Below are 14,864 nucleotides of genomic sequence, written 5' to 3'. Positions count from 1 at the left end.
ATCTGGGGCAAAGTGTTTGCAGAGGGTGTCCGCTGTTATGTTCTTTACTCCTGGTAAGTATGAAACTACGAGAGTGATCTTGTTTTGTAAGCACCAATTCCATAATCAGACTGCTTTGGTGCATAGAGCATGGGATTGGGCACCTGCCAGATGATTTATATTGTACGTTATTGACTGACAATATATCAACATTCTGATGATTCTGCTGTAAATGTGTGTAACAAGCCACTGGCATGCATTGAATGCAGCTCTAAGAACTAATACATTGATATATGTAAGGTGGTCTCTTGTGTGGCCCATCGTCCTTGTATTGCAATGGTATCCATGTGGGCTCCCCATCCAATGAGGAAGGCATTGGTAGTTATGTCCCGATGGAATGGTACGCCTGTTAGAAGATTGCAGGGATCAGGCCACCAACCTAGGGATTTTAAGACCTGTGATGGAAGAGATACCAGTCTGTGTACTTGACGCTTGTGGTGGTTGTAAACTGTCGCCAGCCAGTGCTAAAGACATTGAAAGTGCAAGTGGGCATAATCAATTACATAAGTTGTAGCCGCCATGAGACCCATAAGCTGGAGACAGGTAAGTATGGGGACAGTGGGACTAGTTTTAAGAGTAGTGACAAGGTTCTGGATTGCTTGGAACCTTTGCATTGGAATGTATGCCCTTGCCAATATAGAATCTAGTTGAGTATCTATGAACTCTAGAGTTTGTGTTGGTTGTAGGGTTTGGTTCTGTATATTGAGTATGGTTCTGTATATTGAGTTTCTGAGGACAGGACAAGGAGTAATGGGCTTAAAGTGCAGCAGGGGAGGTTTAGATTGGACATTAGGAAAAAATTCCTAACTGTCAGGGTGGTCAAATATTGGAATAAATTGCCAAGGGAGGTGGTGGAATCTCCCTCTCTGGAGATATTTAAGAACAGGTTAGATAGACATCTGTCAGGGATGGTGTAGACGGAGCTTGGTCCTGCCTTGAGGGCAGGGGGCCGGACTCGATGACCTCTTGAGGTCCCTTCCAGTCCTATTATTCTATGATTCTATGAGGCACAATAGCTCAAATATTTGGCTGGTTGTTGCTACCGTTCGATGTGTTTCCACTTCCGATGGGGCTTTTACCAAATAATCATCTAGGTAAGGAAAAACCATCACATCCTGTCTGCAAAGGTAAGCCGCAACCACAGATGAAGTCTTCGAGAACACTATGGGTGCAGAAGAAAGGCCAAATGGTAGTACCCAGTATTGATAATGGTCCGCTCCTACCACCAGTCGTAGAAATCGTCTGTGCGCAGGGTGTACAGCTATGTGAAAAATTGATTTGCAGCCCTTGACCTGCAAGATGCCTATCTCCCTTCTCTAATGCTGGGATTATTGAAGCTAGGGTAACCATTTTGAATAGTTGTTTTCAAATATATCAATTCAGTCTGAGGAGGTCAAAAATAGGCCTCCATCCTCCTGTCTTCTTTGGGGTGCAAAAGTAATGGGAGTAGAATCCCTTGCCTTTGAAGCCCTTGGGTACCGTCTCTATTGCTTCAAGGTTGAGCAGGTGTTGTATCTCTTGTTTGAGTAGGGCTTTATGAGAGGGGTCCCTGAAGGGGGACAGGGAAGGTGGGAAAGTGGGAGGCAGTGCGATAAAGGGGATGGTGTACCCTGATGTTATGATTTTGAGGACCCAACGTTACGATGTGATCGCAGCCCAGCGATGGCGGAAAGACCTGAGATGGCTGTGAAAGGCTGGGGCAGAATGTGTTAGATCTTGCGAGATGGAAAGATTTTGCAGGCCCTCAACCAACTTGCTGCTTATTGGTATTACAAGCATTCTGTGGGCATCTCCTCTAAGGGCACTGCTTGTTTTTTGAGTGATCAAAACCGCGTTGCTTATATCTGGAGTACAAGAACTCCCAGTGTTTTTGATATGGGGTGTATCGCTTATGGCAGTATGGGGAAAATGTACCTCTCAAATGTGCGCAAAAGTTGTTCTGGAGTCTTTGCTGGAATGCAACATATCATCTGTCTTTTCAGAGAATAATTTGTTTATCGAAAGGTAGATATTCAATTTTCGACTGTAGCACACAAGGGACTCCTGCAGATTGTAGCCAGGAGGCTCTCCTCATAATCACCAATGTTTCCGTAGTTCTTGCTGCTGTAACTGCTATGTAGAGGGCTATCCTGGAGGAGGTGTAACCCTCCTGAACAATGAACTTTAATATGGGTCTCTTGGAGTCCGGGCTACTCAATGAGGGTGGTAAGCTTTGTGTAGTTGTCAAAGTTAAGGTTGGACAACAGTGCTTCATAGTTGGCTATACATAAGAGTAAGGTGGAAGAAGAGTAAAGCTTTCTGCCAAACAAGTCCATACTCTTCTTGTCTTTCTCCACAGTGTTCTTATATTGTGGGAGTTTAGATCTATGTTGGAAAGTGTCAATAATTAATGAATTTGATTGAGGATGGGAGAATAAAAAGTCAGCTCCCTTTGGAGGAAAAAGTATCTTTTATCAGTGCACTTATTAGTTGGTGGCACTGAGGCTGGAGTCTGCCAAATTTCATCAGCAGCTTCCATAATAGCTTTGTCTAGGGGAATTGCAATTCTTCTCCGTTGTGACGTCTAAAGATTCTTGAGAAGCTGGAGTTATTTCCCTAGCCACTCAGTTAATTGGATGTCTTAGGATGTAGCCACCCTCTGAAAAAGCTCCTGAAACTGTTTGAGGTCATCGGGAGAAGACTGGACACCAGGTATAACAGCTTCATCAGGGGATGATGATGACTGATGGGTTGGTGAAACATCCGGTGGGTGTTCCTCAGCTTCAGATAGCTGACTTTCCTCTGGTTCTGAATGATGAGCTATAGAGGGAGTGTTGGAAGGTGTAATTGTTAGTTGCTGGTCATGGAAAGGTTGAGGAGAAATGAACGGGGCATAAGAAGTTGGACGACTGTGGTAACAAGGACAACTGTAATCAGAATTACAATAACGATGATGGGTTGAGGCATACTGGGAATGAGAGCGGTAGATTGTTGGGCTCTGTCGTCTATAGTAAGACCGCATTGAAAAGGCATATCTAGATGAGAGTCCAGTTCTGTAGTGCCTATAATGATGTATTGGGAGGTGTGGAGAATACAGTGAATGTGAAGAACCCCTTGAAGAAGGGAAAGGTGAATGAGCGATGTATCTTGAAAGAAGGTGATGGTGACACATGATATGTAGACACATGATATGACCAATCCCATGGAGTCCAACTTCAATTGTCCCTGGTGAGGTGAAAGGAATAAGGAGAAGGTGGAGTAGAGGACGGTGCCAGGGAGAAAGCCAACGGTTCTGGACTTATCTTATTACATCAGATCTGTAAGGAGCTTTCTTCAGCATTGAAGGGCTGGATGGGGTGCATGGTATTGATGTTGCCTGTGCAAATGTATGTGTGGAGGTCAACAGTGCCAAGGTCTATGGTGCTGAAATAGACTGCCGAGGTTGACGGCACGTGTATGGATGGTGCCAGTGTCATCGGTACTGCAGTGGCTGAAGCAGTTGCCGGTGGTGCTGATCAGTGGGCCGTTGAGGCCATTGACAGCACGAATGCAGTTTTTTTGTCAGGGTTTTGGTTCTGAGAACAACTTATGCCTGGATATCACTGAACCGGATGTGCCCTGCTTGTCGCCCACACTCACTCGGGCTGACGGTAAAGAACGGGCTGGTGATGCTCTTTTTTGAGCTAGAGCCAACTGCAGAGAGATGGCTTTTCTCTTCTTGGCCCTGGGAGATTGCAGAGTGGAGACTGACTGAGAAAGCTCTGCGGATTGAAGCGCTTTATCAAATAAAAACATTTTCAGCTGCATTTCTTGGTCCTTACGTGCCCCAACAATGAGTCTGGCATAGTGGATGCATTTTTGAGGCACTTAATACAATTGGCATGGCCGTCTGATGCAGGCATCGTATCATGGCATGTGGCGCACCTCTTAAAGTCGGGAGATCCCGGCATAGTTACTTATATAACTAAGAACTGGTTTTGTTTTGTTTTTTTCTAACGGCAAACTAACTATAACTACTAACTATAAGGATTCAAACAAGAACTACAACTAACTGTAACACTAGATACACTTCTGTTCAACTCCTGACAGTCTGTCTGAGGAGAGAAGGCTCACTCCATCTGCGACCGCGGATGGTGAAGAAAGAACTGGCAGGAGCAGGACTGTGCGAGAGATTAAAAGAGCACGAATAGCACAAAGCACATGTGCGACCCAGCTGACCACAGCTCATGAAAACTCCAGTCTGTAGTGCCAGGACACGAACAGTGGAGCACGTATAGGGACATCACTGGAAGAAGAAATATCAGAGTGCTCCCTTTACACTTCAATGACTGGGAAACCAAGCCTGGACAGTTAGCAGTTAAAAAAAAACACATTATTTTAGCAAAATCAACTCAAGAGGGGGGGAACTCAAAGTAGAAGACTTTCTGTAGTAGTCTTCCCACCCCCACGTCCCAACAGAATTAAGGTTTGGTTCGCTCTAAAGGGAGAAAACAGAAATGGATTCCACTGTAAAGCTTATACTTCCCATGCTCCCTATTTTTTGTAAATGTCTGTAAAATAGATTCCTTAGCTTACTATGAGAAGTAAATATCTTTTTTGCTGCAGCAAGAAGAAAAACTGCTGAGAGAGAGAGAGTGTGTGTTAAAAACAAAGCCTACACAACTAATAACCACAAGAAATCAGGAACAAAATAAAGCCTTTGGGGGATATTTTTACTTGCTATGCAACTTTTATATATCCTGTTGGTAGGCATTTTAGATAATACCAAATTTGACAAAGCAAACAGATGCTGCTGAGCACAGAATAAGGACAGTGAGAAAGATTTCGTTTTCCCCACTATACTTTGCAATAAATATAGCTGTGACATGCAAGTCACCATGAGTGTCAGTAATGCTTGAAAGCTTTTGATCTCTGAGGATAACACCTGATGTAATCAGATTAAAATGCATCATAGCATTTATCCGAAACTATATTATGCCCCATTTCAGATCTCTTACCTTTCCTTTGTCAAATTGCTTCCAGGCTTCAATTTCTTTTGTGGTAGATCAGTTCCCCCTTCACTCAAACAATAAAATCTTCCCCTTCCAGGGCAAACAAAAATAATCCAAAAGATACACTGTAATTCCAGTACTCTCCAGGGTCCCTTCCTTCTTAATGCAGAAGGGGAAAGAAAGGATTCCTTCCTTCACAGCAATCCCAAGGGTGAACTCTGTATTAAAATAAAGAGCACACAGGTGCCAAATCTGATACTTCCATACGGCTTCAACCCAGCCCTCTTCCGTGCCCTAATCAACCCCTCCCCAGCACAAATTCCTTAGTCTTCATTAATGAGTCTTTCACACAGACCCACCTGTTAGAAGTTTGTCCAGTCAGTTTGCTTTAACTAGACCCCACAACAGCTCTGGGCACTCGCAGCCATATCTGTTTCCTACAGGCTCATTCAAAAGCCACAGGCTGCTCTTTGTATAGTCCTGCCACTCCAGCTTCATGGCTGCCTTGATTATAGGCTCCTAATTGCCTGAGCAAAGAGGGCTGAGCCCCAGTAATCAGCAAGCAATCAGCATTTGCTCTTAAAGGGGGGCAATATTCTCAGTCACTACCATACATGACAATTTTGACAAACTGTTAGGCTGCTTACAATTGTCAGTAGAAATTTGCACAATGGAAACCTTGCTATTTACAATCCTGTTGAAATCAGTGGGATTTTGTGGACTCTAGCCTTTTCTTATTAGGTGCAACAGGCAAATTCTACCTCTTGCTAAGCACACTTACTTCCACTGAAAAATATTACAAGAAATTGTTTTTTCCCTAAGGAATTTAATTTTGAAAACAAAATGTCAAACAGCTTCTTGCCAATCTGCTTATTACATTTAAATGGTCCTGAAAGACCCTGAGAAATTGAATTTGTTATTTTATTAGAATCAGTTATTTTATTAGAGCAGCACTACCAGATTCTGCAACTGAACATAATGATGTGAATGCACACAACAGTCTGAGTGATTAATAAAGAACTGAGATGAAGATATTCTATATTATCCTCCCCTTCCAAAAAAATCTTAAAGAAAAGAATGGCAGGTAAGCTATTTTTCCTCCTGCCCCCACTCCACATGTTAAGATTACAGGATTCAAAAGTCGGGACATTTGAAAGTTAATGATAGAAAGGAGGACCTTAACTGGCTCTGCTATATATACACACATTTCAACACAATCTTGAATTAAATGTTCACATTGCTTCTGAAGTAATACAATATAATTTATCTTGTATTTTATATATCCAGGGTTATCTAAAGGCATGATAGTGCAGATGCTCAAAAGTCATAATTGTAAGTGACTAAAATACAATATCTAACTTCTGCATTGACTCACTAAGGAGCATTTTAACATTGTGTTTTGAGTTTCTACGATAACAAATAACCCCGCCACAACACATCCTCAATAAGCTACAGCATAATCACACACACTTGAGCAGCTCCAATATTCCATCCATCATGAGACAGTAAACTGCAAAAGTGTGGCATATTGTGCAAATTATTATAATGCCCCCAAACTGGCAGGTGGGGTCACAGCTGAGAATACCAGATTCAGAATAAACTGTTGAGAAATAGGCAGACTCACCTCCAAACCAGTAGTTATTTTATCCTAAGATATACAAACCTGTGACAAAAATAAACTTCTGTCTCACAACGCTGGTTAACAAGAAGTCAAAATGCAGTCTCATATTGCTTTCCAGCACTTATTTCACTCCCTGGACACTAAACTTCATGAAGAGCAGTTACTGAAAACCAATTTCATCAAACAAAAGGTTCTTTTGATCCCAAGAGATCAGCTTCATAACCTGGTCAATATATAACACAGATCTTTTCCACTAATCATGCTGTTTGTTTATAAGAGACTAGAAAGAGTGAAAATGGTTAAGGGAATCATATACATACAAATGATTGTAAAGTTCTTACATACATTAGGTTTGAGGCAGTAATAGAATAAACTGCTAATTTGCAAAAGTCTCTCTGGAAATTACCCAAAAAGGTTGAGAATCATCAGTCCTTCTTTAGAGCTTCTTTGTTAGAAATACAGCCCAAAGTAATGAAGACAGAGTGTAGAGCTTTCCAGAATCATATACCCTCTCCTATGTGGATAGTATTTTACTGTCCCCCTCAAAAAAAACCCCCACAGCAGAATCTGTGGAAAAGTACAGGCACAAAATGGAGCTCAGGGTCAGCTGCCCTTACAGGACTTGCTGTCTCACAGGGACAAGTCACTGGCTACTTGGGGTATGTCTACACTACAAAGTTAATTCGAACTAACAGCCATTAGTTCGAATTAACTTTCATAGGCGCTACACAGGCAAACCGCTAGTTCGAACTTAATTTGAACTAGCGGAGCGCTTAATTCGAACTAGGTAAACCTCATTCTATGAGGACTAACGCCTAGTTTGACTTAAGTAGTTTGAATTAAGGGCTATGTAGCCACTTAATTCGAACTAGTGGGAGGCTAGCCCTCCCCAGCTTTCCCTGGTGGCCACTCTGCGCACCACCAGGGAAACTCATCTGCCCCCCTTCCGGCCCCGGAGTCCTTAAAGGGGCACAGTCTGGCTACAGTGCCCGTGCCAGGTGCAAGCCTGCCAGCACCCAGACAGCAGACACTGCACCTGGAACGGCACGAGCCAGCCACCCGCTGCCACCCAGCCCTCCGCCTCTTCCCGGGACCAGGCTGGCGGCTCCCAGGAGCCTGCCCGGGGCCGCAAGAGGCGGGTGCCCACCTGGTCTAGTGCGGAGATCGTGGACCTCATCAAGGTTTGGGGGGAAGCCTCCAACGTCTGTGACCTCCGCACTAGGCACAGGAAAGTGGCTGTCTAGGGCAGGATAGCTGCCAGCCTGGCCACCCAGGAGCAGGTTTGCATGAAAATCAAGGTGGTCGAGTGAGACCCCGACCCTGAGCTTAGAACATAAAAACATAAGAATGGCCGTACTGGGTCAGACCAAAGGTCCATCTAGCCCAGTAGCCTGTCTGCCGACAGCGGCCAACACTAGGTACCCTGGAGGGGATGGACTGAAGACAATGACCAAGCCATTTGTCTCATGCCATCCATCTCCAGCCTTCCACAAATAGAGTCCAGGGACACCATTTCTACCCCCTGGCTAATACCACTTTATGGACCCAACCTCCATGAATTTATCTAACTTCTCTTTAAACTCTGTTATAGTTCTAGCCTTCACAGCCTCCTGCATCAAGGAGTTCCACAGGTTGACTATTTGCTTTGTGAAGAAGAATTTTCTGTTATTAGTTTGAAGCCTGCTACCCATTCATTTCATTTGGTGTCCTCTAGTCCTTCTATTATGGGAACTAATGAAGAACTTTTCTTTATGCACCCTCTCCACCCCACTCATGCTTTTATAGACCTCTATCATATCCCCCCTCAGTCTCCTCTTTTCTAAGATGAAAAGTCCCAGTCTCTTTAGCCTCTCTTGATATGGGACCTGTTCCAAACCCCTGATCATTTTAGTTGCCCTTTTCTGAACCTTTTCCAAGGCCAAAATATCTTTTCTGGGGTGAGGAGATCATATCTGTACACAGTACTGAAGATATGGCGTACCATAGTTTGATACTTCCCCTCCTCCTCCTTCCCCTGGCTTCCCCCTTCCAGCTCCCTCCTCCCAGGTTTCCTCCTCCCCTCTCCCACCCTCTCTCTTCCCCTCTGCCACCTCCTTTTCCCAGTCTCCCCGAGATTTGTTCAATAAAGAGAGTTTCTATTTTTGAACACACGTGTCCTTTATTTTGTACATCAGGAAGAGGGGCTAGGGAGGGTTAAGTGGAAGGAGGTGAGGGAGGAATGGGGTACGAGCCCCCGATGGGGAGAACTGGGGTGGCTCTGCAGGCTCCTTGGGGTGTAAGCTCTCCTGCAGCCCCCCGATTGACACCCCCTCCGGATGGCAGCCTGTGGCAAGTGCAGCCGGGCTGATGGCCGAGTGCTGTGATGTGCCGAGCGTGGGCATTCAAGGCACTCCAAGCCAGGACTGCTTTGCTGTCCCTCATTGAGTTAGACAAGCGAGCGGGAAACCCCTGAGAACTGTCTGTCCGGGGTGGGGGTCGGGTCCCTTTAAGCACAGCCCTCGGCTAGCCTGAGACAGCAGCTCCACGCTCTAAATCCTAATCTGATGCCCTGCCGGCACTGCTTCCAGCCAGCCTTAACCTCGGTTCAGGGTCCACTCAATGTGGACATGCTAGTTCGAATTAGCAAAATGCTAATTTGAACTAGTTTTTAGGTCTAGATGCACTAATTTAAATTAGCTTAGTTTGAATTAACTAATTCGAATTAAGTTAGTTCGAATTAGTGCTGTAGTGCAGACATACCCTAGGAGACTAAGGCAGCTACAGGAAGAGCCATATGGCTGGCATGAGTTTCTTCTGTGACCCACTATGAGAATCAATTGCCTCTGATGGGCCATCAACACAAAACTGTTTGGCTTCAATGTAGATTTTTATCTGCTGGGTGTTACCCCATGAACAGACACATTTGGAATCCAGGTACATAGTCAATATTCATAACTTTCTATACAAAAATGACACATGTATAATTGGGTATTAGTTTTGATAGACTAACTTTTCTATTGATACTTTACATGACATACTTTGTATAATATTTGTTGCATTTGTGTAACAGTGGTAGCAACAATGATACACCTGTTCATATTTCAATTATATATCATCCTAACTCCTCTGCTGTTTCTGTCTAAGTAAGACCCAAAGGTGAAGTCTCTCACAAAAATGTGTGGCAACAGAGTTGCCGGCAGATAAAAAGCAGACTGGGAGAACTTGATAATACTTGCAACAATTTTGCTCTTTCAAAATAATAGGGCCACAAATCCTCATTTTGGAGCTGACACTGTAGAAGGCAAAATCAAAGCTGATTGAATGACTCATTAAGAATTATCCCCCCACTTTCTGAGATCCTCTTTGTTCCATGGTGTTTCTAAATCTAACCCCTCTGAAATCTGGACTGATTTTGCCCCCTAAGGTTACAGATTGGTGATAATATTCAGTGAAATTCTTTGGACCTACGCCAGAAAGAGAACTATAAATTTAAAACCAATCTGGACAGAAAAATACTAAAATTACCATAATATAAGTAGAATACCCCCACTCTATGCTCTGAAGTTTTGCTTACCAAATAGCTCCGTTATCAAGGCCTTAAAATATTTTGCTTTGCCTTACTATTCCTGCACATCTGCCTTAAGAATGCACCTTCAAAATCCACTTAAGGTAACCACTCTGTCCTTACATGCCAAAATGTGTGCTCTGAGGTTCAGTGTAGCATGGGAGAACCATAATTCATTCTTTCTAGCTGTTCAATTTGGATCCCATTCACTGTCAGAAGACTGGTGCCAGAGAAATTCTGGACAGTTTTTGTCAATAAAATAAGACACTTGGCATGTACAGAACACATGGAGCACTGTCCATCTGTAGATTTTATGAGTTCTTTGCTAGACTATTACTAACACAGTTATTCTGGGACAGTAGAGAAATGCAGCAGAGAAATCCCTGGTTAGAAAGTTGCCAGCTGTACAAAAAATATTCCCGAATCCTGCTGCAGGATTTTCATCTTCAATTCCTGAATTGTGGTCTGCTGGTGACAAAGGAACGACACAATTCTTGAAATGTCACAACCTGAGATTTTTTGTTTGTGTGGCTATATGTATGTATCATGCACACATGGTGGCATAACTCTTTGTTGTGTAGACATAGCAGCTACCCCAGTTTCCCATCACCAGTACAGCCTTCCTGGACGGGAAGAGAGATCTAAGAATGGATTCTGCTCAATATTGACCCAGAAAGATGTCATAGGCTGGGTCTTTTCTCTTATGATCAGATTCATAAGAATACAGAAAGTTTACAAAGGAAGATTAGCAGACAATTCTCCCAGCTGCTCCAGTGGGGTAGTGGAAATGGAGACCTACCCTAAGCAGTCAGTTTGGGACTACCCTGCCAGCAGGGAAGAGTCACCGGGGTGGACATGAAGCTGGAGTAGCCAACCTCACAGTACCAACTTAAACATCAGGGTCATGTTGCAGCATAGCTGGAGTGCAACGAACTCTGAACATCACCAGTGGGCAGAGTGGTTACAAAAGTGGTTTACAGTAACCCTTTAGTCATTCCAAAATGCGGGGGGAGGGGGGGGGGAGATTTCAGCCAATAGCCAGGCCCAGGATTAGGCAAGAAGAAATGGTAGCTTGCAGCCACTGTCTCTTCCCTCCACTACTGGGTTCTCTGCCAAAGTATAGCGCAATTAGGACTAAGGATCTGGTGTTTTATCTGGGTTGAGCCTCCAACATAAACACATAAAATTAAATTTTTGTAAAGTATAAAATTCAGGTCATGTGGTAGATAATCCCTACAGCTCAGTGGGAATATTATCTGTAGAAATTACTTACAATCCTGCCACCATGACTATGGTATAGTGAACAATGAAATATCTTGATTCAGTTGTGCAGTAATCCAATTGATACAACCAACATACAAAACTGCTCAAAGACAGGAAGCCAAGAGGCAGCATGGAAGACAAGATACACAGGAAATCTCTCTTACGATGCTATCCACAGAACAAAAAAAAAGGTACCATTGGTCTGGTCAAGGATGCAGCACTTGATTCACAAGACATCCACAACAGGTCCCCCAGGCGTATCTTTGTTGCTATATTAACACTTCACCATAGGAAATTAAAAACTGAGCTGTAACCCAGCTGGAAAGCAACAGTGTCTTTCAACACTTGCACACATCATTATATTAAGTTGACACTGATTCCTAACTCTGCAGCACCACCTAGTGATGACATAGTAGTGCTCCAATCCCACAGAACATCATATGGACCCACAGAAAAGAGACTCTTGAAGAATTAATTTCACAAGGATTTCAACAACTTCCACCCCACCATCAGCCTCAGCCTGGACTAGCCCACACAGGAAATCCACTTCTTGGACACTACAGTACAATTAAATAATGGACAAATTTCCACCATGCTATACTGGAAATCCACCGATCGCTACACTTCATGCCTACAGTTTCCATCCCAGACACATTTCTCAATCTATTGTATGCAGTTAAGCCCCAAGATACAACCGGATTTGCACAGATATTTTGTTAGTCTTTAAAGTGCTACCAGACTATTCGTTGTTTTTTAAGTTTATCCTGTATAGACTAACTCGGCTACTCCCTGGATCCAAAGTACAACTGCGTAGTCTAAAAGTACAATTAAAATAAGATGAAAACAAAGCACAAGCAAAACCATGTTAAAAGTGTATTGTGTAGTCTTGCCTTAATCTTTGTATTCATACCTGTCAGTGTGAAAAAAGCTATTTGCATATATATTTGCATGTACATACAACCACACTTAAGTTGCGGCCCTCGGCATATGCTGTGAGTATCATTGTGGATTCCAAAGTTGAGTAGCTCTGGTCTAAAGGGTATTGTGTAGCAGTTTAGAGAAAGTGAGAATCCAGTATTTTACCCAGTCTTGGCTATCACTCAGATGACGAGTGCAGGAGTAACTCTAAATCTCTGAAGTGGGGGGCTAGAATTTAAACCAAACTGATAAATACAGCCACATCATTCTGGTAATACATATAGCAGGCAAGAAGAGGTTACTCGTAACTGTAGTTCTTCGAGATGTGTTGCTCATGTCCATTCTGATTAGGTGTATGTGCGCCGCGTGCACGGATTCCGGAGCTTTTTTCCCTTAGCAATATCCATAGGGCCAGCAGGGAGCCCCCTGGAGTGGCACCGGTATACCGGTGCATATATACCCCTGCTGGCCCCTCCACCCCCTCAGTTCCTTCTTGCCAGCTCCTTCCGACACGGGGAGGTGGGTGGGATGCAGAATGGACTACAGTTACGAGGTAAGTAACCTCTTCTTCTTCGAGTGCTTGCTCATGTCCATTCTGATTAGGTGAGTCCCTAGCCGTGTCCCCCCTCCGGAGGTGGGGTTGGAAGGTGACTAACTACTCCCTTATCATTCTGCAGAGCACAGAACTGCCCTCCCGACGGCAGCATCCTCCCTGGCCAGTTGCATAATTGCATAATGCTCTGCAAAAGTGTGCACCGATTACCAGGTTGCTGCCCTGCAGATTTCCAAGATCGGCACGCAGGCCAGGAACACCGCCGATGTTGCCTGGGCTCGTGGAATGTGCAGTTATGCGTGGCGGTGATCTACCCGCGCCCTCGTAGCACAGTCGAATACAGGAAGTAATCCACGAGGATATACGCTGCGCCGAGACTGGCTGCCCACACATTCTTTCCGCCACTGAAATAAACAATTGAGTTGACTTACGGAACTCTCGTGTCCTATCTATATAAAAAGCCAATGCCCTCCTAACATCCAAGCAGTGCAAAGCCTGTTCCCTGGGCGACGCGTGTGGCTTGGGGTAAAACACTGGCAGGTAAATATCCTGGGACATATGGAAGTGCGAGACAACCTTGGGAAGAAACCCCGGGTGTGGATGCAATCTCACCTTATCTTTAAAAAACACCGTGTAGGGTGGTTCTGAGGTGAGAGCCCTAAGCTCTGACACCCTCCTGGCCGAGGTAATGGCCACGAGGAAAGCTACCTTATAGGACAGGTGCTTCAAAGAGCATGAAGCCAGAGGCTCAAACGGGGGCTTCATAAGGGCAGTCAGGACCAGGTTAAGGTCCCAAGTCGGGACCGGAGGTCTCTTGTATGGCATCATTCTGTCAATTCCCTTCAGAAATCTTTTAACCAAGGGATTGGCAAAGATAGACCTTTGGCCCCCCCGGCGTGGAAAGCCGCTATGGCCACCAGGTATACCCTTAGGGAGGCTGTGGCCAGGCCCTGTTTCCGCAGGTGGAGAAGGTATTCCAAGACAGTCGGAACCGCCCCTTCACCTGGAGCGAGCGTCCTGCCCTCCAGCCATGAGGTAAACCTCTTCCACTTAGCCTCGTAAAGGGCCCTAGTGGACGGCTTTCTGCTTTCTAGGAGGACCTCCTGGACTGCTCTGGAGCAGGCTCGCTCTGTCACTGAGAGCCACTGAGGAGCCACGCTGCTAGGTGCAGAGATGGTAGGCTCGGGTGGAGTGCTACCCCGGCCTCGCAGCTCTGAGTGATTAGATCCGGCACGAGGGGTAGCCTGAGCGGGCCCTCCATGGTCAGATCCAGCAGGGCGGTGAACCAGTACTGTTGAGGCCACACTGGCGCTATCAGGATGATCTGGGCCCTGAACCTCTGCACTCTGAGGAGTGTGTCGTGGATCAGAGGGAACGGGGGGAAGGCATAGAGTAGGCCCCTGGGCCAGCTGATCTGCAGCGCATCGCCCCAAGAGCCCAGACCGTGTCCCATGTACGAACAGTACTCCCTGCACTTGGCGTTGCTCAGAGTTGCAAACAGGTCCAGGCGGGGAGACCCCCACCTTTGGAAGACCCCGTGAAATACGTCCCACCTTAGCACCCACTCGTGTGCCTGGATCGAACGGCTGAACCTGTCCGCTAGCCCGTTCCTGGTTCCCGGAAGGTGAGATGCCTCCAGGTAAATACCGTGGGCTATACACAATTCCCATAGATCTAGGGCTTCCCAGCACAGGGGAGAGGAACGCGCCCCACTCTGCTTGTTGATATAAAACATGGCCGTAGTCAGCACCGCCACCACTCTGTTCCGCAAGTGGGGAAGGAACGCCCTGCAGGTCAACCTGACCGCCAGCAGTTCCTTGATATTTATATGGAGGTGAACCTCCTCTGTTGACCACGTACCTTGCATCCTGAGGGTGCCCAGGTGAGTGCCCCATCCCACGTCCGAAGCATCCAGCTGCACTGACGGGGACGCTTTGGTGAATTGGACCCCCGCAC

At 45.3% G+C, this 14,864-nt stretch overlaps 1 protein-coding gene across 1 annotated transcript; it reads right to left on the bottom strand.

Annotated features, from left to right (window-relative positions):
* Positions 1-12,896: 12,896 nt before the first annotated feature.
* Positions 12,897-14,578, bottom strand: LOC149525302 (uncharacterized). The gene is given in 2 exon segments (XM_089776003.1): positions 12,897-13,798; positions 13,801-14,578. Coding segments are annotated over 2 exon segments (1,566 nt in total). The 3' UTR covers positions 12,897-13,010.
* Between the last annotated feature and the right edge of the window lie 286 nt (positions 14,579-14,864).

Source organism: Pelodiscus sinensis, chromosome 2 (genome assembly GCF_052426305.1).
Source record: "Pelodiscus sinensis isolate ZL-2025 chromosome 2, ASM5242630v1, whole genome shotgun sequence".
Classification (NCBI taxonomy): domain Eukaryota; kingdom Metazoa; phylum Chordata; order Testudines; family Trionychidae; genus Pelodiscus; species Pelodiscus sinensis.
The sequence above is the reverse complement of the archived record's forward strand: the minus strand, read 5'-3'. Positions and strand labels throughout refer to the sequence as shown.